Source organism: Podarcis pityusensis, assembly GCF_964106645.2.
Source record: "Podarcis pityusensis genome assembly, chromosome: 1".
NCBI lineage: Eukaryota > Metazoa > Chordata > Lepidosauria > Squamata > Lacertidae > Podarcis > Podarcis pityusensis.
In genome coordinates, this window is record NC_138028.1 from 43,170,478 (window position 1) to 43,195,842 (window position 25,365).

Sequence of the window (25,365 nt, forward strand, 5' to 3'; positions counted from 1 at the left end):
CGCTGCCATTCACATGAGTCTCACACTGGTGGGAGATTCTCAGCAAAAAATTAATAGCATAGATAAAGACCGCTCTTTTTATGGAGCCAAGAGAAGGGGTTTCAAGTGAGCTAAGTTGCATAGTTTCTGCTGTCCTCTGCTAACTATAAAGCTGTGGAAAGAATGCAGCCAGTATCGGGTATAATCTGGAAAGAGTGTGCCCAGACTGAAACTGGCCCTTAGGTAGCCCTCACTCTGTGCCTTCTGCACCATGATTCAGCTGCATCGCATGGTTTAGCGTGATTTGAAGAAGAGTCAATGGATGGGTGGCTTTATGCTGCAGGCAGAAAATCAGCTTAAAACACACACATGAAACTGGATCTGTCTGGAGGTATTGCTGACGAGTGGCTGCCATGACGGGGATGAACCTGAGAAATCTATAGATTCAAGTCCTTTTTAACAAGCCATTATTGTTTGCTCAGTTTCCACACTCCCATCTGCAATATGGAGACAATTAATTATTCTGACCTAGTTTGTTAAGGATTACAGAGATAAACAAATGTGAAACGCTTTGAAGTGTGCTTTGTAAATGCACTGTGTTATTACAAACTCTCAGCTTTTATGTCTGTAATAAAGATAGTAAGAGATTTGGCACTTTAAGAGAGTTTTTCGAATTAGTAATATTAACTCTGCGAGATGAATGCAATAAAGATTTAAGAGATTTTGCACATAAGAATGCTATATGAATTATCATTATTGTTAAAAATATAGAACCTTTCTGTGGCCTTAAGGCTTTTATAATTGGGTCTACCAGCAAGTTTGGTTCAGCACAGGGGAACTGAGGAAGGTATCAGTTTACTCTTATATGGAACACCATAAAAATGCTTCTTACCAACTAGATCCTCTACCTCAAGTGTTTTCCTAGGCTTGCTGTACTCCCAAAAGATGATGTTTGGTTTTTTTGCAGTGAATTACTCTAAAGGTTCTCTGACAGTTTGCTATCACTCCCAGTCAGATAGGTTTCCATCAAATTGCTTCTCATCAGCTAGTCTGGAAAGCAGCAGTAGCAGCTGACACAGCAACTCTAAAATCTGTGTCACTGTGGATTTCCTTTAGAATTAAATACACCAAAAACAGAAACTCTCCCCGCTGGCTGCCGCCCAAGCAGCAAGGCATGCTTCAACTTGGCCAGGTCAAGTGACGGTTGGTTACAGCAGGATCAAAGTGCTTAGTCTATGTCTATTTTGCTGGCGTCCAAGTAGCTTGCTGTGAAATAATGATTTTATCAAAGTAATGGCCTTACAGCACAGATACTCTTTCCTACTGCCAAAAGAAATAATGCAGAAAACCGAACTGGTTGCACAGATGGAACTATTATAATAACACGACACTGAATTCCACCCAATGGCCTACTTTGTGTATGATGGCACCTGTATTATCTGTATTTATTAATTATGTCTGTACTGCTCCCAACAGTTTATTTTGCTTTTGGAGGGATATTTTGTGGCTTATTTATTTAGCAATATGTATAGAATGAGGTCTTCAATAATTCAACCACACATGTGTGATTAAGGCTGAGGAGTCCGATTTGCCCAGTTTAATTTGGATTGCCAAAATTCACCTGACATTTTGCAACTTGTGTCTTGCTACTTCTGTGGGAAGAAAATGTTCTGTGACTCTTATTCATCATCACTAGGCTTTTGCTACCTTGAATTCGTTTCCATTTAATCTGTGAAGGTATTTCCCACCAATGCAAATAATTCGCAGAACCGCATTCATACTTAAACAAAACATCTTTATTTGGAAACAAAACAAAAAGTGTATGATACACAGTCCCCAGGGCAATGGGAACAGGATTGAGGATCCTTTCTATCCCAGGAAGAACTCCTTGGAATCCCTCCAATGCTACAAACATGAACTGACAACACCCATGCATCCTTCCCTAGTACTGCAGGAAAAGGGAAGCATGCTTAGTTCCTTTGAACTCCTGGTGTTGGCACTGCCTTTAAGATTCAGTCCTCAACACAGGGCTGCCATGATGTCCAACCTCATTCCAGGACCTCCCCCCGTGTACAATGGAAATGCATAAAGACCCAACATGCAATGTTTTCCACTTGTGCAGCAAAAGTGTGCCGTGCAACTCTAGAATAGTGATGATCAAGACCTGCTTCAAACACAGCACATTTCCAACATGCAAACTGTGTGCTGATCATCACACAAGGCGTACAAATGCTGGAAAGTCATGGCTGAGCTTCCCAGGGTATCCACTCGTAACAAAAAGGAAATACGCATGATTACCGCATGGGATGATCAATCCCTGATCTGGACGCTGTTTTCTGCCTGTGGAGACATCAATTGAATAAGCAAAGCCACTCAGGTTCCCACTTCTCATTCACATTTTCCGAAGCCTGGCATTTAAGAAACTGGTGAATTCCAAAATACTTGTGTATTTAGTAACACAGTGCCACTTCTTTTTCTGTGCTGAACAATTTGCAGGCACTCTCACCTCTTATACAAAGGTCCAGGCTTGCATTCGGATCCTTATCCAGAGGTGGGATCTCTCCTACTCCAGGGCTGCCAGAATTTCTGGCTCTCACGCTCCACCCATAGGTAGCAAAGCCAGTTCTTTCCTGATACAGGAAGAACAGCAGTCTCTCTCCTTGCTTTTAGTACAGCACATCAAAGATCTTATTTCCATGACAATTCCCCTGTTGCATCTTCCTTCATTTGAATCTGAGGTATGACTAACCATCAAGAGGTGAGGTCACTGAAGGGTTTCTTAGTGCAAAAAAACACAACCCTCTGCCAACATTATCTAAACCCCATGGCGACATACTCTCCTGTCTCTTGGTTTCTCTATGCCAGCCTGGTACCACTTCCACCAGCCTCAGTCAGCTGTGCTCATGGGACCTGGACGTTCAAACATCTGGAGGGCACTACACTGGGAAATGCTCCTTTATGCCTCCCTTTCACCTTCCTTAAACTCCCTCTGTATCTCTGTATCTCTGTCTGTCTCGCTCTCTTCTCCTTCATTTCTACCATCTCTCTGCCCTTCTTGTCACATGCTTCTCCTATATTGTCATTTCCCTCCTATTTTATCTTCTCACTTTTACAATATTTGTTTCACACAACAGTGAAATTTTCTTACAGTTCTTTCAAATGCACTTGGTCCTTCTTAAGAGGGAAATATTCACATTTAGATGCCGGAAGGTTCCCTACCCTACCAAAAACCTTAAATACATGATGTCCAAAATGATATACTGTATTGGAATAGCATTGTGGAAGCATAGGGATCATTCCATGTCATTTTGCTAGAAAATGCTTTGTCCTTTTAAGGATGTGCCACACAACTGATACTCCATACAAAGACCCTGCTGTCTGGAGGACTTATTCCGCTTCCTGAAGCAGGATTGAAAGCAAAGTATAAAAGATACTTTTTCCTTGAGCAGGCCATGTTATTTGACATTGTTGTCTCCCAGGAGAAATCCCTCTGTCCTTGCCTGTGCCTTGAAAAGGAGATATCAGCCTCAAGAATATATCTCAGGTTTAATCCCATGAGGTGGAGTGCTGCTGCTTGGCTGAAAAAGGGACCACTTCAAATTATGGGGCAGGGCTGTGGGAAGGACAAGGCTGTGAGGGCACACCAGTACCCGGTGCTCCTGTCAGTCTGGCCCTGCAGCTCTGCCCTTGCCCCAATAAGCAGCAATGCCATTGTCGGGGGGGGGGGGGGAGCGGTCTGGCCCCACCCCACTGCATTGGCTTCTCCTGGGTTTAAATAAGATTGCTGTGAGGAGGTTCTGGAAACTGCCCATGCTGTCTGGGTACCTAAAATGACAGGCTTGGCTATTCTTTAATACTGAACTCAGTACAAGAAGCTTCAAACCACCCCAGTTCTATTGAGTTTGCATGAGCCATTTGGTATCCTGGCACTACTACACAAGTCCACTTCCTGTCTTCCAGGAAAGTTCTATCCCAACCCAGCAAATCCTGGGGCTCCAGGTCCCCTTGGCTCACAACACTCTCCTTGTTGGAGCCACTTTTTCATTCAGTTAGCCACTTTGCCCTCTGTGGCAGAAAGTGCAAAGTCCAATCCCGACTTCTAGGCCTCTTCATTCCCAAACCAGCTTCAGACAAAACAGAAGAACTTCTTCCACCGGCACTTGGAGAGAGTTTTTATTCCCTTGGCTGTCATTTTCTTTTCCTGTTGGGCCTTGTGCTCAACTGCGCTGATGATGGCTGTGTCAAAAACCTCCTTCAGGTTCTTTTGAGTCAGAGCAGAGCACTCGATGTAAGTCTGAGCCCGGATTTTCTCAGCCAGGCCCTCGGCCTGAGTTCTTGGCACAGGCCCGGCATGATAGTGGTCCAGATTGATCAACACATTGACGTCGTCCCGCAGATCTGACTGTGTTCCCACCAGCACCACGGGAGTCTGGGGATTGTGTGTCCGTATTTCAGGGATCCATTTCTCCATAACGTTCTGGAAGGATGTGGGATTTACAACACTGAAGCAGACCAGGAAGACATCTGTGTCAGGGTAACAGAGTGAACGGAGGCAATCAAAGTCTTCCTGCAGAGGAAAAATAGGAGATGTTGAATTTGGTTTGCGATGCATACCGGCAGAAACTAGCTGTGGCTGATAGGCTAGAGGGTTCTCATAAAATGTAGTAATGCTGTCTTTTCTACAAAGCTCTAAAGCAGGGGTCGGCAACCTAAGGCCCATGGGCCGGAAGTGGCCTGCGGAGGTCATTTGACTGGCCCCCGAACTGAGTTACCTGATTGCGCGCTGCGCTAAACCGGCACAGGGACTTGCTTCCATGGTGCCGAAAACCGCGTCTGCGCACGCACAGACGTCAAAAATCACGGGCGCATGCAATCCAGCCCATGGAGGGATCTCCGCGAGACCGATCCAACCCAGGCAAGATAAATCTTGCTGACCCCTGCTCTAAAGCATACATTTTCATCCTTTGTTCCAGCAACCCTTCTGAAGCCAAGAAACAAAACAGCTTGAGCTTTCCAAGTGTAACCAAAGGGAAACAAAGACAACTTGGTAGCTCACCCACTCTCATAACTAGAGGAAGCTCAGTTTGGCCTATGTATAGTGGTACCCCTGGATGCGAGCGGGATCCGTTCCAGAGTCCTGTTCGCATCCTGAGTAAAATGTAACATGCGACTGCGCGTGCCGCGTTTCGCCACTTCCATGCATGCACGTGACGTCATTCTGAGCGTCTGTGCATGCGCAAGCGGCGAAACCCACAAGTAACATGCTCCGTTACTTCCGGGTCGCCGTGGAGCGTAACTTGAAAATGCTCAACCTGAAGCACATTTAACCCGAGGTATAACTGTAAAAGGGAGAGACTTTAAGGTCCACTACAAAGAGGGATCTCAGCCAAGCAAAAAAAGCCAGATGTTCCAATTAACGCTTGGGAAGCTTCTCTAGCAAGGGCTGCACTTCTATACAGAGGTACCCCACATTTTTCAGTACCCTGGCTGTGGAGGCTTCAGTAGATTTCAATTCCTGGAGCCCTCAGTTCTAATGTTACCTCAAACACAAACTCATCAGGTGACAATACTGCATACCCTCAGCTGTGGTACAGGGATCCTAGCTGTGTTTCACTGTCTAAGGCAGTATGTCTCTGAATACCAGTTCCGGCGAATCACAAGTAAGAAGAGTTTGGTTGCGTTTAGGTCCTGCTTGTAGGCTTCTGACAGGCCTCTGGTTGGCCACTGTGAGAAGAGGATGCTGGACTAAATGGATCTTTGGCGAGATCCAGCAGGGCTTTTTCCTAATTTGGTAAGATTGGCCTAGTAAGTCTGTAGTAAGGATTACAGGGGTGATGTATCTGAAACATCTTTAGAACTTGAAATGTGCTGTAGAAGAGCAATTATTAATGCCACTCATAATTTCACTTTGACCCAGATTTTCACCACCTTCTTCCTGACATTATTGGCACCCCATCAGAACTCAAACCCGTATTCTCCTTTAATTTATGAGTCTCACCTGTCCTGCAGTGTCCCACAGCTGGATACGAAGTGGTGCCCCATCTACCAGGACCTGCACTGCAAACAGAAAGAGAGAGAAGGTTGGGAGTGGGTAAGTGCTGGATATATTTCATACCCATCTACTAACATGTCCCCCATTTTATATACCTAGGAGCTCTTTGAATGTGAGGAGCTGCACAGTGTCAAAAAGCAGCCATTTGAAAAGCAAACATTCCTCCATATGTCCAGCTACTCCCTTCTTTTGCTGCCACACTAATGAAGGGATGGAACCAGCCATAAATAGCCAGTGTAGTTTACTGTCAACAGCGAAACTGTACTGGTGGTGAATTATTTGTGCAATGTTTGCAACAACACTGTTCCATAATTGCAGTATGGTTTTAAAAAACAACAAACCAACCTAGCAAGTTTGGATTTCAATACAAAGGCCTCTCCCTTGCAGGTTTCGTGCAATCCCTTTGCAGCCGGCCAGTTTTCTTCCACTAGTGCACAAATCCCAGTGACTTAGGCTGCGTATACACTATCCCATTTGAAGCACAAACACAAAGTTTTCTCAGTCTGGAATCATTCATGTCTGAACTCAACATGATGTTTTCAACCTCGGTTTATACTAGATCATCCACAAGGATGGGTGGATGTAGTTACTTGATGCGCATTTGAAAACCTTGCCCTTGATTTGGTTATCCATGCCTTTTCCTCCCTGCACATGCCCCAGATAAAGAAAGGAGGAAGTGGTGATTGTTATCTTGGTATAACTACGTCATTGCACAGATGCGGATACACCCTCCATAGCCAGGACCGCCTACATCTATTTTCAAATGGAAACACTGCAGAATAACGCAGAAGGGGCCCTTGTATATAATACAGTGGTACCTCAAGTTACATATGCTTCAGGTTTCATACGCTTCAGGTTACAGACTCCGCTAACCCAGAAATAGTGCTTCAGGTTAAGAACTTTGCTTCAGGATGAGAACAGAAATCGTGCTCCGGCGGCAAGGCAGCAGCAGCAGCAGCAGCAGCAGCAGCAGCAGCAGGAGGAGGCCCCATTAGCTAAAGTGGTGTTTCAGGTTAAGAACAGTTTCAGGTTAAGTACAGACCTCCGGAACGAATTAAGTACTTAACCTGAGGTACCACTGTATTGTCCAGTTTTCTGGTTAGTGCAGAAATGCAGAGCTAGGGAGCATCTCGGTCTAGCCTCTGTTTGAAGACTTTCAGTGAAGGAGAGCTCTCTGCCCACCCTGGTATAGGTTTGATTGCAGTTGGACTGGATGACCCTCAGGAGCCCTTCCAACTCTGCAATTTTATGCTTCTAGGATAAGTAGTTGGCTCTGCCTGTCATTGGCTTTGACTCCATTTACTGTTGTCCTCTCTGCCTTCCACCCCACCAGTCCCAATGGGAGCCAGCCCCCACTGGAAGTATGCCACAGTTTTGTAGCTTCTCTTCACGAGACAAAGAACAACACAGATGAGACCATGTAAGGGAGTGTGTGTGACAATATGCAAATGGAATGACTGACGAAGGGAAATATACCATGGAGGAATGTTTTTTTTAAGTTTCATCTACCTTGAGCTGCATTAAACTAACTGTTACAAAGTGAAGCTGTGAGCAACACAAACTCTGGAACATTAATAGATATTGGGGGTAGCTTACAGAGAATGTAGAGACAGGGTAATAAAGAAAAACAACAACCCAAGACAAAATGCATAATTAGCAGGAGTGTGTAATCAAGAGAAGCAGACATCCTGTGCTAAAGGCAACAATAGCCCATACTTAGCACCAACTAGTGATATTGCCACTGTGTCCTTTCCTCAGCTGGGGTGTGTATGGGTTCTTTATTTTGTAGAGAGACAGGGTTAAACTTTTCTCAGGCTTTATGCCATTAGCAGGTGACCACAAACAACCCTGCTTCAGAATTTACATTGATCTACTGAGCAAAATAACTCTCCCTTCCTTGGGGCCTTTCAGTGCAGTGGGGCAAAGGGTGCCCTGATCACATTTTCGCCTGTGTCTCAGCTCCTTCCCCACCCCACCCCGAATCTCAATGACAATGGAGCAACTAGATGGTGTCTTTGTTCAGTCCTTTCTTTCCCTTTTTTTCCATGGTGAGATGTGCACTCCCACACAGGAAAGAGGGAGTGTGGTGAAATGTCCAATTTAAAAATAAATAAAACTTTATGTGTTGAGGGGGAGGGAGGTTGTACCCAGAGGACACCACCCCCACTGACACTTTGGCTACCTCTGCAATAGCCGTTCCCATGAATGGAGGAGGGGGGAACCACTAATTTTTCCAGCTACAAAATATTGCACATTGAGCACTTAGAAAATGTGAGATCTCCATTCTCAGAAGCACAAGTTTGAGGAGAGACCTGCAAATGCATCAAAGGATAAACAAACAGGTGTTTTGGGACTACGTAATCAAGGAGCATTTTGGGACTGCAGAAAAACAGAAACGTACTGAAACGGAGACAAGAGAAAAAAACAGCACAGTCACAGTGCATTACAGTGGTACCTCAGATTACAGACGCTTCAGGTTACAGACTCCGCTAACCCAGAAATAGTACCTCAGGTTAAGAATATTGCTTGAGGATGAGAACAGAAATTGTGCAGCAGCGGGAGGCCCCATTAGCTAAAGTGGTACCTCAGGTTAAGAACAGTTTCGGGTTAAGAACGGACCTCCGGAACGAATTAAGATCCTAACCCGAGGTACCACTGTATTTGTGGAAAATCCTGCACCACGGAAAGGCAGTAAGATACTTTCAAAGTTACTGTTGAAGATCCCACAGTAGTTTAAATATTAAATAAGTAGGTTAGGGGATTTTGATTAAAGAAAAATGGAGTACAAACTCCTCTTAGGCATGGGACAATTAGAAAGGAGCCATCAGTTTTCACTGCAGTAATTTCATTACATGCTGCCTCAGCGGCCAGGCAGGCTCCTAGGGACTGAAGGCCTCCAAGCTGTCAACTGGGCTGGGCTTGGATATTCCTTGAAGTGCAGCCAAGGTGTTAAAGGTAGCAAGTGAGACACAGGGAAAGCCAAAACACTTTGGTTGGCTCAATGTGGCAAAACAGATACAAAAGCAGGGTCACTGGAATGGTCAGGGGTATTGGGAGTTGAAGTCCAACAATGTTAGCAGGGCATCAGATTCCCCACTCAGGACTACGCTGGTGGATGTCTTGCCCCTTGCTGTTTATGTATGAACACATTACTGACAGAGTTAATGGTAAATTAAGCATATATATATATATATATATATATATATATATATATATGAATATATGATTTTCATGAATTACAAAGGAACGTGCAATGTCTTTCTTGATGAGGCCTAGGATTCTGCAAAGGGTAGCAACAAACTCTTCCAGCTAGGCCTCACCTTCAGGAGCTGGTCTCCTATTTCTTTCTAAGGGGCCATGTGCCAGATGGAACATATCTGGGTCTAAGCAAGGCCTTCACACAGTGAAACCTATTGGGCCAACCCTGAATATCCCCACACATGGTTGCATCTTTATCATGTGACCGGGTGAAAATAGAGGTTTCCTTATTGAATTTTAGGGTTCAATGTTTGGAGCGCAATGAACATCTTTGTCTGCCACTGGGTTGGGTGAGAAGGGGGTTTAAAAATGGCTCCGAACAAGCGCAAAAACAGGTTAAAAAAGAGAGAGGCAGGGATAGCTCAAGGTCCTAGAGTGCCTCTTCAGCCATCAGAAGAGCTGGTGTGAAATACATCACTTCCTTATGGCTGGGAGCCCCGTTAACATCTCGTAACTACAGAGAAAGAAGAGAAACCTGTTCCTGATCAAAAGATTCTACTTTGATCTTCAAAATGCTGAGCATTTCCCTCTTGGTGTTTCATTTCTAAGTATTTGCCAATCCCATGGGTGGGGGTTAACTGGGAAATAAATAACTGGCATGCGCAGTGTTTGAGGGAGGATGCAGGACGTGTGTAGGGGGGGTGTCCTGTTGAGCAAGCGGAAATAAAGGCACCAACAGGATGTGGTAGTTGTATACTGCCCCAAATACTTTATCAGAAATTCATGTGAGAACTGTGAACCAATAGGATACAGACCGTGAGTTCCCTGGGGCTTTATTGCTTCTGTCACTTTGCAGCCTACCCTGTACATCAGGTTTGGGGGAATCTGTGGCCTTCCAGTTGTTATTAGGATCCAACTCCTACCAGCCCCAGTCAGATAAACCCTGGGCTAGGTGGTTTCAGGACAGTCCTTCAACTATTACTGCCCTTCATTTTGCTAAAGGAGGAAAATCACACACATTTCTTTAGTAACTACCTGTGCTTATCTCCCTCTCCTTACCAGGGTGAAGCCCAACTGGGAAAGAATCAGGAAAGAGGAAAGCGAAAGAAGTTGGGAGAGAGGGGAGGAACACGGGGTTCATTCGTGAATTATGGCAACAGAGAGAAGGGTACGTGGTGGCAGTGTGAAAAGGTGCAGAGCTGTGACCCCCATTTCAGGGCATCCAAATGCATTTGGCCAAGCGTATAATGCACAGCACCTCGGTATGAGGAAGTTTGCTTCTTTACTCCCCCATCACTACAATTTTGTAGGACTCTCTAAGTTTAAACCTTGCATTGGCCCCTCCTATACGCAATGGAAGAATTTCAGCATAACGGAGAAGCAGGCTAAACAGGATAGTTTGGTGGTTGAAGGTCAATATTTATGCATATTTCTGACCCCGAGTGACGAACTAACTTGAAATGACAGGTTATCGGTAGCTCAGATCTCAACCTGTATGCATGGGAAACTAATTTCTCACCAGGAAGCCTGTCTGGGAACTGGATATGAGAATCTGCACCAGAGGGGCTGAGCTACAGAGCAGCACCCCACTTCTTGACGCAGCCTCCCTGCGTCTGAAGTTAGCAGAGGTTCTCTCTAGGTTGTTTGTGTCATGGACCAAGATCTGTATTAGGGCCAATTTTCTGCTCTGCCTCAGGGCATGATAACCATGGGGCTGTCTTTGTACACTGTATGCCTTCTCGGTGGACTGCCCAGTGTTGCTTTTCCAAGTGGTGAATGGGCTGTTGAAATCCAGCCCTGAAGAGAAAGCAGATAACCATAGCAAAGCAGCCTTTGACGGCAATCAGCAAAATTGCTCGTATCCACATATCCACATAATGAAATGATTTTAGAATGTTGTATCATTTTAATGTTGTTAGTCGCTCTGAGCCCGGCTTTGGCTGGGGAGGGCGGGATATAAATAAAATTATTTTATTTTTTTTATTATTATTATTCTATTTCACTTGCTGCCACAGTTAATGCAAGTCCTGTGAGGGTGCTTAGAGCACTGTCTGCTTGAAGCTTGTGAGATCAGTTGTTGCTGCCTGAGGAGGGACAGGACCCTGGAAGGGATCAGGCCCACTGCATTCTCTCTTGGCCATAGCCCATCATGCCTTTTAAGCAGAGATGGATTGACTAGATGTCTATAGGGAGCACTTAATCTCTCACTTATGGAGAAGATGCCCACTGCATTGAAGGATACAGTGGTGCATCCCCTCCTGATGATGGTATCCCCAGAACCTGAAGTTTAGATAACTACCACCCAGTTGCAATAATCACTTCCTGGGCAGGGTGATTGTGTGGTGGCTGCTATCCCTGGATACAGCAGATTATCTGCACCCATTTCAGCTTGGCTTCAGATTTGAATATAGCATTGAAACAGCCTTGGTCACCCTGGTTGATTATATTTGGGAGAGTGACAGACAGAATGGTACCCAGTTGAGTCTGTTGGACGTCTTGGCCATGTTGCATACCACTGACCATAGTATCTTCCTGGCGTAGGAAAATGGGGGCACTGTGTTACGGTGGCGCTGTTTCTATCAATAGGACCATTACCAGAGAATAGCATTGGAGATTTTCTGCTTAGCCTCATAGCATTTATACTGTGGTGCACTGTGGGGATTCATCTTGTATAGAAGAAGAAGAAGAAGAAGAAGAAGAAGAAGAAGAAGAAGAAGAAGAAGAGGAGGAGGAGGAGTTTGGATTTGATATCCCGCCTTATCACTACCCTAAGGAGTCTCAAAGCGGCCAACAATCTCCTTTCCCTTCCTCCCCCACAACAAACACTCTGTGAGGTGAGTGGGGCTGAGAGACTTCAGAGAAGTGTGGCTGGCCCAAGGTCACCCAGCAGCTTCATGTGGAGGAGCAGGGACATGAACCCGGTTCACCGGATTACGAGTCCACTGCTCTTAACCACTACACCACACTGGTAAAGGACTCCTGGATGGTTTGTTTGTTGTTGTTTAGTTGTTTAGTCGCGTCCGACTCTTCGTGACCCCATGAACCAGAGCATGCCAGGCACTCCTGTCTTCCACTGCCTCCCGCAGTTTGGTCAGACTCATGTTTGTAGCTTCGAGGACACTGTCCAACCATCTCGTCCTCTGTCGTCCCCTTCTCCTTGTGCCCTCCATCTTTCCCAACATCAGGGTCTTTTCCAGGGAGTCTTCTCTTCTCATGAGGTGGCCAAAGTATTGGAGCCTCAGCTCCACGATCTGTCCTTCCAGTGAGCACTCAGGGCTGATTTCCTTCAGAATGGATGTGTTTGATCTTCTTGCAGTCCATGGGACTCTCAAGAGTCTCCTCCAGCACCATAATTCAAAAGCATCAATTCTTCGGCGATCAGCCTTCTTTATGGCCTGGATGGTTAAGTCCAGTCAAATTTGACTATGGAGTGCTGTGCTCATCTCCGTTTTCAGGCCGAGTGAGCCGGTGTTTGTCCACAGACAGCTTTCTAGGTCATGTGGCCAACATGAGTAAACTGCTTCTGGCACTACAGAACACTTTGACGGAAGTCAGAGCTCACAGAAATGCCATTTACCTTCCCATCGCAGTGGTACCTATTTATCTACTTGCACTGGTATGCTTTCGAACTACTAGGCTGGCAGGAGCTGGGACAGAGCAATGGGAGCACACCCCATCGCAAGGATTCAAGCCGCTGACCTTCTGATTGGCAAGCCCAAGAGGCTCAGTGGTTTAGACCTCAGTGCCACCCACGTCTCCATCTTGTCTTATTAAATGCTTCCATGAAACTGCTGGGTGGTGCTGGGGGTTTGGAGTGTGGCTTCATCAATATGCAGATGACACCCACTCTGTATTTCACTTGCATCTGAATCAGGGAAGCCAGGCCGGCCAGTGTGTAGAGTCAGTGATGGGCTGGACGAGGGCCACAAATTGAAACTGAATCCTTATTAGGTGGAGGTGCTGTGGATAGTAACAATATATATATAAATTTACTTTGTCGAATGCCATTATCTTCTCTCTGGTCACTTACCAGGGAGAAGGTAATGGCACTTACTACTCATGATCTGTTACAGTGGTACCTCTGGTTACGAACTTAATTCATTCTGGAGGTCCGTTCTTAAGCTGGAACCATTCTGATCCTGAGATGAGTTTTCACTAATGGGGTCTCCCACTGCTGCCGGTGCGTGACTTCCGCTCGCATCCTGGGGCAAAGTTTGCAACCAGGAGCAACTACTTCCGGGTTAGCGGAGTTCGTAACCCGAAGCATTCGTAACCAGAGGTACCACTGTATTTTAAAGGCAGGCACTTCCCATGAGTGTTAGCCTTGTTGCAAGCCTACATGTGTGTGTTTGTGTGTGTGGTTCACACAACAAAGATGTGCTGCCTGCAGACAGCCTCCAAACATTATAATTTGGGTTCTGGGAAAACGTGATTATTTCCATAAGAGAAGCCTAACCCTGACAGAAGGTCAGTGGACAGTGCATTAAAAAAAAGGACAAATCTATTGAGAAGCTTGTGGAGGGAAACTCCAGTGAGGTTGTTTTTTAAGACAACTTATTCAGGTGTATAGCTGATAAGATTTGACCATGTGGCTCAGACCTTTTCTTGCTCATAAGATGATAATTTAAGTTTAGCCATGTATTGCAGCTTGGCCTGGAAGGCAGAACTCATGACAATGTCCTTATGGACCCTAATTTCAGGCAGCCCCTCGAAGGTGCAGTGAATAGTCACTTGTGGTGGGGGCCACTTATGCCTCACCAAAAAGAAGAAATGCAACAACAAAAAACGATTCACATAACCTGTGCATATACTACAGATTTAAAATTAATTACTATTATTTAAATATGAATACAACACATGTCTGCTGCCCAGCTGCTTTCAGTGTTGAAGGGCAGCTCCAAGACCCCAGTTGTACTTTCTGATGGGCTTTTTTAGTCTTTAAACCAGATTTGGACTGGGCAGCCCTTGAAAGGACGGGCACCTTTCAACAGAGGACCATTCCTCTGTAAAGCAGGGCAGATGGCCACCCTAGCAGAGTGTGGACATAGCGTGGGCATGGGAACCAGGGATCAAATAAGTGCTTACCTATGAAAACTCATTGGCTATCTTTAGATAAGTCACTATCTCTCGGGCTGCTATTGTGTGAAGAAGAAAACGAGATAAGGGTGCATTGTATCCTGCCTTGAGTCCTTGGAGGAGTGTCAAAAACAAACAAACACATTTCAGAAAGAAGATTGCAAAGCCTGTTCTGTGAGCACCGGGAACAAGGAGGCACAGGGCAGAAAGAGCAATTAAGCTGTTGTTGCCATATCTTGCAAATAAATTTGAAGATCAGGAAGATAGTCATATACAATAGCCCCTAATCAGGATAAGGCCTTGCCTGGTCTCCCAAAGGTTAGCGATCAGCTGTGTCGAATTGGGTGTGGAGCAAAGCCGTCACAGCCTTCACAATATTACCGGTAAATACCCAGCCCCCCCACAGTTGCCAGTGTAAGGAAACTGCTTCTCAGCTGAAGAAGTGAGGCTCCCTTGCACCCTTGGCCAGGAATTGTAGTGGCGCCTCTGAAGCCAGGTGAGAACATAGACCAGAAACTCAAAAAGTGAAGAGGCGTGAGGCGAGATTTCTGCGCTGCCGTCCCCCCTGACCAGTAACCCGGGGGGTGGGGTGGCGCAGCGGGGGCAACCTAACCAACCACTAGGTTTGCCCCTGAACATTTATATACTCCCCTCAACCATATTAAGATTTCAGGACAGTGCAGAAAATAACAGATCAATTCAGTAAAACACAACAATAAAAGCAACAGGTGAAACCTGAAAAAAGATGAATGATTCTACTAAATGACCACCAGCAGAATGACCGCTGACATATGAAATTGGTGTCTTTGCTCTCTGAGTCACAGTCTGCCTGCCATCTAAACATTACACATGCTCCCAAATAAAAGAACAGAGATATCACCTCCAGACATTCTCAGCCTATTTGCACTAGACTACTCATTTTTCTAGGGGAGTCTATGTGCAGTGTAGGGGGAAGGTTCAACTTTAAATGCCTGCTGAAAACTTTTCTGTTCAGTGAGGCTTATGCAGGCAATTAAGAATACATATTTTATATGGCTTCTATAGTTTGGTTTCATGTATAATTGTTGTAAACCGCTCTGATTTTTTTTTATGACTATCTGGGTGTAAATAATTTTTTTCCATTTTATTTATTTATTTATACTTTACAAGTGTATACATTTCCTTAATTTTACATTCATTTTGACATTTCAAAACTTGACTTACCGCCCCCTCTTTCTGTGGTTCCTTAATTTTTTTTTAAAAAAGTATCTTCTGCATATCCAAATTAAATTAATTTACTCATTTATTCATCTTCTTTAAATATATACTCTTATAAAACTGCAGGTTGTTACAATAATCCTGCAAAAGTTTTTATCTGTAAATATTCAATAAACCATTTTCATTATTTTATTTTATTTTAATTTTTTTATCTTGATTACTTATTCTTCTGGTAAGTTTCACCATTTCTACATATTCCAAGCTGTATGTAAATATTTTATAAATAATGAAAGAAATAAAATAAAAGGTGAAACTGTTTTACAGCCAGATCCTAAGGTAAAAGTCAGTCTCAATTCTACTGAGCACTTTAAAGCGTTCAAAGTCTTTCAAATACATAATCCTTGTATCCATCCTGTAAGGTAGATTTGTCACCCCATTCATTATGCAGACAGGAGGCTAAGCAAAAGAGAGTGCCATCTAGTGAGATTAGAGCAGAGGTGAGATTCAAACTGGGGCCTAGTTTAGCTAAGGTTTAGTTTCTTTACTTGCTCCACCCCTTTTACCCTACTTCAAGCAGCTCAATTAAAACATGCTTGAGATGTACACCCTTTACTCCCACAGCTGCCCCAAATATCTGTGAAGATGTGTTCTACTTATTGCAGGCTGATATACTACCACTGTTTCCAAAATATAAAGGGAGAGACTTTTTGGAAACTTTCAAAGGGGCTGGCGGAACCTAACCAAATTGATACCAAATCATTTTCTGACTGTTTCAAAAGAGAGCTTCAGAATTTTGCGATTTCGTTTTCCGATTTGCAATGGTTTTATCCTTGAATTTTTATTTGATTGATTGATTGGTTGGTAAGCTGCCCTGGAACATTTGGTGAAGAGCAGACTTCAGGTACAATTAAAAAACAAATAAAATTCCATGGGCTTTACTCTCAGGTAAATGGATTGCAGCCATTTCTTTCTAAACCCCCATCCTCTCCCTGTTTGTTGTTGTTTAGTTGTTTAGTTGTGTCTGACTCTTCGTGGCCCCATGGACCAGAGCACACCAGGCACTCCTGTCTTCCACTGCCTCCCACAGTTTGGTCAAACTCATGTTGGTAGCTTCGAGAACACTGTGCAAGAACACCCTGTTTACTCAGAAGTAAATCCCAATGTGTTCAATAGGGCTGGCTCTCAAGTTAGCCTGCATGGGATTGCAGCCTTTGCAGCATGGGTTAAGGAAGGCTGCAAGGAAAACGCATTGTGCCCTGATACCTTAAAGGCAATGGCCTACTTCATCAAAAATGTTTGGTTGACATTTTGTGCAGGGTTCCAGTGTGAAATCTGCTACAGTCTTTTAAGACCCAAGAATGTTCCAATCCCTTTTTGACTTTGGAACCATCATTCCACACAGCTGCCTCCTGGCACCCGAAATTCTCCATCCCAATTAGAGATACAATAAACACTCCCTCCTCTTTCCACAGGTAATCTCTTTGCCTATGCAATTCACAGGCAATACTAGGAGAGTCCTCACACCTGGTTCTCACCCACTGTGCCTTTTGCTCCCTTCTCCTTACAAGGCATCCAGACTGACAGAAACTCTCTTGAGGTGGGGACTAATGGCCTTTGAAGAGCCTTGAGAGAGTGTGGGGCAGGGCAGGCCCCAATGGGATGAAAAGACAGGGAGCCAGATAATTTAGACACACATGGCAACAGCTAGTGTTCTAATGAAATCCTTTTGAAGCCTAAAATTCATTCTTAATATTGAAAGAAAGAGGATTGTGTTTGAAATAAATAAGCCCAGGTGCTTAATTTTGCACTGTTTCAACGCCAATGCATTTGTTGTCCCTTTAGGAGGAATGGCAGGAAAGAAATGTAATATATAAATGAATAAATATTAACTTCCATTTTTTGAAAATGCATCTGTTGACCATAACAATGATGAAATGGACTTTCCAAATAGAAGAACAAACAAACTTGGTATCTTAACAACTTGGGTCCAGAACATCTCAGGGACTTCCTGATCCCGTATTATATTGGCAGAGACTTTTGGCAGGGAGAGGGGGTGATTTCCCTCATTGGTGGTTCCCCAGGTGCACGACTCACACCTATGGCTTTGACCCTGTATATCTGAAGAAGAGTCTCCACCCATATCATGAGATCTAGCTCCAAGGTCCTTCTGGCAGTTCTCTCATTGCGAGAAGTGAGGTTACAGGAAACAAGGGAGAGGGACTTCTCAGTAATCACTCCTGCCCTGTGGAGCACCATCCCATCAGATGTCAAGGAAATAAAAAATTCTCTGGGTTTTGGAAGACATCTGATGGCAACCCTGTTTAGGGAAGTTGTTTAATGCTTGGTGTTTTACTGTGCTCCATACTGAGTAGTGGTATGGAGTAGTGGTTAGAGCATCGGACCTGGGAGATCAGGATTCAGATTGCCACTTTCTTCTCCAAGGAACTCAGGATGGTGTACATGGTTCTTCCCTGCCTCATTTAATCCCCACAACAACCCTGTGAGGTAGGTTGGGCTGAGAAAGACAGTGTCTGGCCCAAAGTTACCCAGTGAGCTTCATGGCTGGGGGGGGGGGATTTGAAGACTGGTCTCCCAGGTCCTAGTCTGACACTCTAACCGCTTTACTGTTCCAGTGGAAATGTATGCTACCATAGTAAAATCATGCCTGATCTCATTCCCTAAGAAGTACAGAACTCAGAGCATGTTCTGTCAGTTGGCAAGCAATCCCTCCAAATGTCTACTTCTTTTTCTACCTTCCATATGATCCTTCCTGCATTTCCAGTTCAGTGCCCTATCACATGAGCTGCAGTGTGGGAAACCTCCTGTCTGTACAGAGCTTAAGGCAATCCAGCCCCACGTGCTATGGGGAGTTTCATCCTAATAAATGAATTACTAACACAGCTTCAAATGTCACAACTGCTCTCTCCTCTTTTCCTATGCTTGAACTGGAAACACAATCTCTTGAGGTTTACTCTCCCAATTAGAAACACCCAAAACCAGTTGAACAGTCTTCCACAGTTAGCTAAGCGAGAGTGCTGCCACCCATGTTTCGGGTAGAAGACCAAACCTGTTTCCTTTGTATTATTTTTTTTTTAAGGGTTCAAGATGTGTCCACTTGACAGCTTTTTAATTTTCTTTCAAAACCTCTTAAAGATATTGACACTGATTCAATATTGGTGGGACTCTGTAAGATACATATGGCTACTGGTGCTTTAAATAATGGCCTCATTCACACATCACTTTAAATCACACGGAAGCTTAATTATAGTTTAAAGGTAAAGCTTTTGTTGCTGCCCTGCTACCAGGAGCTAAGCCATGGTTTGGCTTAGCTTTACAACCAAACCAGGGCTCGGGTTTTTCTCTCCCAAACCATGAACAAACCTTGGTGACAGTTCATGGTTTATCTGTAGAGACACAAACCACAAGCCCACCAAACTTCAATGAATGAAGTGGTTGTACAGTGGTACCATGGGTTACAGACGCTTTAGGTTACAGACACTTTAGGTTAACAGACTCCGCTAACCCAGAAATAGTACGTTGGGTTAAGAAATTTGCTTCAGGATGAGAACAGAAATCGTGGGGTGGCGGGGTGGCGGCAGCGGGATGCCCCATTAGCTAAAGTGGTAAAGGTAAAGGGACCCCTAACTATTAGGTCCAGTCGCGGACGACTCTGGGGTTGCGGTGCTCATCTCACTTTATTGGCCAAAGGAGCTGGTGTACAGCTTCCGGGTCATGCGGCCAGCATGACTAAACCGCTTCTGGCGAACCAGAGCAGCGCATGGAAATGCCATTTACTTTCCCACTGGAGCGGTACCTATTTATCTACTTGCACTTTGACGTGCTTTCGAACTAATAGGTTGGCAGGAGTAGGGACCAAGCAACGGGAGCTCACCCCGTCGCGGGGATTCAAACCGGCGACCTTCTGATCAGCAAGCCCTACCTAGGCTCTGTGGTTTAACCCACAGCACCACCCACATGGTACCTAAAGTGGTACCTCAGGTTAAGAACAGTTTCAGGTTAAGAACGGACCTCCAGATTGAATTAAGTTCTTAACCTGAGGTACCACTGTAATTCCTTCCCTTTCCCCCAACCTCGCCTGCACCAGCGCATAGCTAAGTTTAACTATGGCTTAAAGCAACAGGCAAAGAAGGCCACTGTACTAAGCATTTATAGGAAAGCAGCTTTTCTGGGAGGAAGTGCCACTTAACTTCTCAGAGCAGACATGCATTGGGGTTGTGGTGCCAATGAAGTTTTGTAAGGGATCAGGTTAAATTGCTTCCCAATCTATTTCCTGTACAGATGAACACCATCTGATTGCTGCAACCGGCTTGATATGATATGATACTGGGCTCAGAAGGCTGGTTGTTTGCAGCTGCAGCCCCTCCACTAAAAACTCCAATTACACCCAAGAAGAGAAGATCCAAAAGTCTTTGCTTGGAACAGAGAACACGTGTAGGCCTCCCCCTCATTTTCTTCTGGCAAAACTCCCATTTGAAAGGAGATATTCAGTAGGCAAAGTTTTCCCTGTCTGTGCATCTGCCTGCTGGAGATAGCTTCACCTGGTGAATTTCTGCCTTCCATGCTACTGTTAAAGGCATGGGGGGGGGGGGGAGAGAAAAAAGCAATCCTTTGCAGCTTACTTAATTGCTTCTTAATATGTATGTATATATTTTTTAATCCCCACTCAGACTTCTTACATTGTAAACAATATTAAATTACAACATCCTATTCTAATAAAACACAGTCATTTAAGCCAGCAGTTTAATAATATGTATCTCGATATATATCTCAATAATATACATCTCAATATATCTCAATTGTCACACATGCCATTGATCTATTAATTATGAACTTTGTATCCCACTTGTCACTGTGAAAGGTCTTATGGCGATTAGTCAGGCACGCAGAGTGCCAAAATGACCACAGTGTACCCCATTGTGGCAAAATGTACCCCAACACATATCAGGAAGGAAGGAGCTGCCCAGCTTCTGCTCTGCTTACCTGAGAAGGTGTCCAGCGCCGTGGGCTGGTACTGGTCTGGGTATCCGTTGGTTGTGTAGCTGACAATGAGGCTGGTCTTGCCGACTGCCCCGTCTCCTATGAGGACACACTTGATGCCCAGCTCGGAGCCGCTGCCTCTGCTGGGGGTGCTGCATCTTCTCAAGGTGGGCGAATAATCCAGTAGCTCCTGGGGGGGCATCGCTGGAGGAGCGAGAAAGGGGACACTTGGCGTCCCTCTTTTGAAACAAAAAATGTTGCGATTGGATAGTTAGTTCTTCTGGGCTTAAAAACACCACCACAACTGGCAAGCAGGAAGAAGTGAGAGCCAAACGTGGGTCAGTCACTCTGTTCCCACGCGCAGTGGTAGTATCTCATTTTCTGGGACTGCATCCCTTCAGGTGTCTTGGGTCTGGAGCAAAAGAGAGTTGCACCCGGGCCGAGGACTCCACCTTTTCACTTTGCATTTAACTCCCGAGACCTGTAATGGTTTTTTTTAAAAATTCTTTAAGCCACCCAGAGCAGCTGTGATTTGCATGGGCCCACCCACTTTCCCGGTAACCTGATGCTGCCTTATAGGTGCTTGAGCAAACTGCAAACTCCCAGCCGCCTTTCCCCCTTTCCTAGCACTTACTGAAGGTGCTGTTTGTGGCAAACTGCTGGACTGACTGACACATGAGGGTAAGGTGGGGTGAAGCGCCGTCTCGCACAACAGACAAACAAACAAACAAACAAACAAACAAACAAACAAACAGGTGAAACAGTTTTGCTATTGTGGCTTCTACCTCCACTGTCTGAAGCAGTGCTGTTGTGGTCAGATTCTGTTTACAGGCTTCCCATGGGCATCTGGCTCGCACTCGGCCATGAAGCTCACTGGGTAACGTCTCTAATGGACTCTTAGCCCTCCCTCACAGGGTTGTTGTGAGGATAAAACAGGGAGAGGGAGAACCAGGTACAAGCAGGGACCACCCCCTCTTGCAAGGAGGCTTTAATCCCCTCCCTGCTAGATTTAGCAGCCAAGAGTCCACCTCCCTGAGCCTTACTAACTGAAACTTATCCAAAAAACAGGACCACACAATGCTCTGGACACCCCTTTAGATTCATTTGCTATAACAGTGGAGTCAAGGTCCTGGCAGATGCAAACGATTCTTTTTCTCACCGAGCTGAGCAGTCTTTCAAAAGGGTGTTTCCAGAGGTAGTGAGGCGGGGAGGCAAGTGAGATGATTGCGTTTCAGAACCCCTCCAGCCTCTTGGCCCAAACAGAAACAGCTATTGATTTATGCCGGGGATTTCTAAAGAGGATCAGGAGTGGTGGCTTTGGTCAACAAGCAGAGCGTAGCAACCTAAAGCAAACTAAGGGGAGCTGTGAGCTCTCCTATATCCTGCAAAGGCAGCATGGCAAGCAAACAGGTCTGACTTTCTGGAAGAGGTGAAATCTTGGGCTCATTTCATGCATATTTTCCTGGAGGAAACCCAGGTGGTCTCTTCCTCTTGCATTTGTTGCTGGGAGCCCTGTGACAAGCTGCATTCATAAAAACCAGCATCATCATTAGTGGAAGAGGCAGCATGTTACTGAAAGACAATGGATTTAAAAATAGAGCTCTGAAGCTTTAATATTATACATATTTGGGAGTAAGTCCCACTGAACTCTATTACCTCTGAGTGCACAGGCTGTAAGTGACTTATTCCTGTGTGTTGACATTAGCGGTCCCAGTGACACAATCACTGGTGCAGCAAATGCAGTCATTGCAATGAACTTGGCAGGCAAGGATTAGGAAAGTGAGAGATGAACACACCCATCCCGTAGTGCTCCTTGAGAAAGCTAATTCTCACCCTCACCCCTCACCCTTCTTCAGAACAATGGTTGTGGTAGCTTTCACTAAGGATATTGCAACAAAATTTGATCTGTGCATGCTACCTCTTAGCACATCCTCTTCCTCCAAGCTCAGGGCTTATTGGCATGGAATCCATGCAAGACGCAGCTAATCCATACCAGGCAATACATAGAATCATAGAATTGCAGAGTTGGAAGGGACCCTAAGTATTATCTAGTTCAACCCACTCAGCAATGCAGCTGCTAACTCGAATAACTAAGAATAAAATTCTTAGGCCTCTTACTTCTATAGGAAAGTAGTGATGGGGATCGAACCTGCAACTGTGGCATTGTCAGCACCATTCTCTAACCAACTGAGCTATCCAGTCCATTCAGTCCAGCTCTGGGTTCCCCACCTGTTTATACTGCAAATGTACTAAGCCATCTTGCCAGCAAGGAGATACCACCCAGATGGCTAGCAACAATGCCTGATCCACATCCCCTGCAAGAGGGAGGGAGCTATAGGAACATAAATGGAGCCTGCTGGATCAGCCCAATGGCTCATCTAGTGTAGCATCCTGTTCTCACAGATCATATTAATATTGTCGTTTGGAACTAAACTTTCCCTAGAAGCAGAGCCAGCTCCAGACTGGACAGAGTCTCCTCTGTTGTCACCACTGATCTGTCATCTGGGCCACGGTAGGCTTATCTGACTGTGGTTGGCAACACTCAAGAGGCCTGTAGGGTGGCTGGGTTGAGCTACCCTGTTAATTTAAAAGGGTGTCTAGACCCAGCCACTTGGAGCGGCTTAGAGTGCCAGCCAGGAAAAAAACGATGACTATAAGTTGGTCCCCGGGGCAGGTATCATCAGTGCTCAAGGATGCCAGGCCCTGCTGGCCCTGCTATACATTTGCCCCAGGGATATCCCTCCCAATGTTGCTGGACTCCACCTCCCGTCAGCCCCAGTCAGCCCAGCCATTGGTCAGTCCGAGAACTCCATATTGGCCATTTCTGATTTAGCCACTTCTGCAGCATTGAGCCCTTCTTGCCACCATTGGCACAACCCAGCTTCCTGCATCACTCCGTGACTTCTGGCCAGCTGCCTGAGAGTGGCTGCTTGAGTCTTCACTCACGTACCTCTTGAAATAATCACTCTTCATTTTGCTGGCAGACTCCTGCTTTCTGCCTTAGTTATATGTTTCTGACAACGATTGCCTAGAATGACTTCTTCACCTCTGTGGGAATTGTGCAGTGTCTCAATGATCTTTAATCTGAGCAATTAATTTGTTAGAAACAAACAACCCTGCTCCCACAGGTTTCTTTCTCAGGCGTTATCTGGCTCCCAGCATCTAAAAATTACAGGTGCAGTTTCACTTCAACTAAAAAAAAAGTAAAAAGCTTTTCAAACAATGGGACCTGACTTCGGCTAAGAGTTTTGTTTTTACAACCAGAGCATATCCTCGCTCAGGAAAGGTGCACAGCTGATAGCTTTGGAAACTAAGGTCACATCCATGCCACACATTTAAAGCAAATGACTTCCTACAAAGAACCTTTGGAATTGTGATTTGTTAAGGGTCCTAGGTACTGTAGCTCTTTGAGGGCGAAAACTACAGTTCCTAGAATCCTGGGAGCAGTAGTTTGTTGGGGGGGGTGCAGCATGAGTGTAGCCATGATTTTTGTTGGGGGGGGAGGACTTTTTTGGAGGGGCAAAACTGATGTGATCGGTCAGTTAGTTAAGTATTTCTATTGTTTTACTTGACCTGGGAGGGCAGTTGCCCCCTGCCCCCCCCCGGCTACACCCATGTGGCGTAGGTATTGTAGCTCTGTGAGGGCGAAAACTACAGTTCCCAGTATTTTTTGGGTGAAGCCATGTGCTTTCAATGCACTTTTAGTGCATGGTGTGGTTGTGACCTAAGACTTTGATCCTCCTGTGCACCTTTGCAAGTCCCACTGAATTCTGTGGAATTTCCTTCTGCACAGGACTGGGCTTTGCACAGGACTGGGCTTTAAAACATTTTATTCAGACTTTTATTCACAGTTTTGTACACATATTGGAATCTTTTGATCAATAGCAGTAAAGACATATTTAAGGTAGCAATTAAAAAACCCTCTTCTAGTTAATTCCACAGCAACTGTGGAGGCTAACTGGTGTGACCAATCTAATGGTGGCATAAGCTTTCATGGATTTTGTCAGATGCATGAAGCAGTCTCCTCTGCTTGCAGATTGTGAACATAGTTATTTAGTTAACTATGACATTTCTATCCCACCTTTCCTCCAAGGAGCTCAAGATGGTGCACATTGTTCTTCCCTATGTTATCTTCACAACAACCCTGTGAGGTGGGTTAGGCTGAGAAATTGTGACTGGCCCAGCGTCACCCAGTGAGCTTCATGGCTAAGTGGGAATTTGAACCCTGCTTTCCTGAGTCCTAGTTCAGTTCTCAAACCACAACACCACACTGGCCCCACATACATATATATGGAACCCGAGAAAAGGTATTGTTTGAGGAACACTGGAGCCAAACAGCTACAAAATGCATGGGAAGAGAATGTTTGTGGCTTTTGCGACTCTGGAGGCACACAAACTAAAGGGAAGGAGGAGCAGGAAAGTGTCTTGTGCTGAGTTACTTACAAGGTCTGCAAGGAAGATAAACCAAAGGAAGAAGCTTGCAGTCATAACGGGGAATTTCCCCACTGTTCAGCATAAACATAAATCCTTGATAAGACATAAAGGTTTATTGCTTGTTAAGCAGAACGATGCTGCCCTGTTGAATTGACCTTGCAGAGTGTACTGGTAAAGAATGGAGGTGGATATAATGAAGTCAGTTGTGGGGAAATGGAAGGCAAATGAGAACTGGCTTCAGCTGAGCCTGAGGGCTGCCCTTGTCCCCACTATGTCTTGCGACATCACTCAGAGGGGCATCTGGGGGGTAAGGATTCCAAGCTGCTTGTTATTCTTGTTTCAGGGAAAGAGATTGCCACACTGTGTGTGAGAGGAGGGGAAGGCAGGCAGGTCCAGGCCACATTTACACCGTACATTTAAAGTGTTATGAT

General features: G+C 45.1%; 1 protein-coding gene across 2 annotated transcripts; it reads right to left on the reverse strand.

Moving 5' to 3' along the window:
* Positions 1-1,753: 1,753 nt before the first annotated feature.
* RHOV (ras homolog family member V) lies at positions 1,754-20,986 on the reverse strand. 2 transcript variants are annotated; one of them, XR_013983597.1, is made up of 4 exons: positions 20,504-20,986; positions 5,978-6,036; positions 3,019-4,546; positions 1,754-2,315 (listed from the first exon to the last, which is right to left on the reverse strand). XR_013983597.1 is itself a non-coding variant. In XM_080997663.1 (3 exons), exons 1-3 carry the CDS (start codon positions 20,700-20,702, stop codon positions 4,106-4,108), a joined length of 699 nt encoding a protein of 232 aa, XP_080853789.1. In that variant the 5' UTR covers positions 20,703-20,986; the 3' UTR covers positions 1,754-4,105. The 2 variants fall into 2 exon arrangements, 1 of the variants encoding a protein (XP_080853789.1); XM_080997663.1 differs by having other exon boundaries at positions 1,754-4,546.
* Between the last annotated feature and the right edge of the window lie 4,379 nt (positions 20,987-25,365).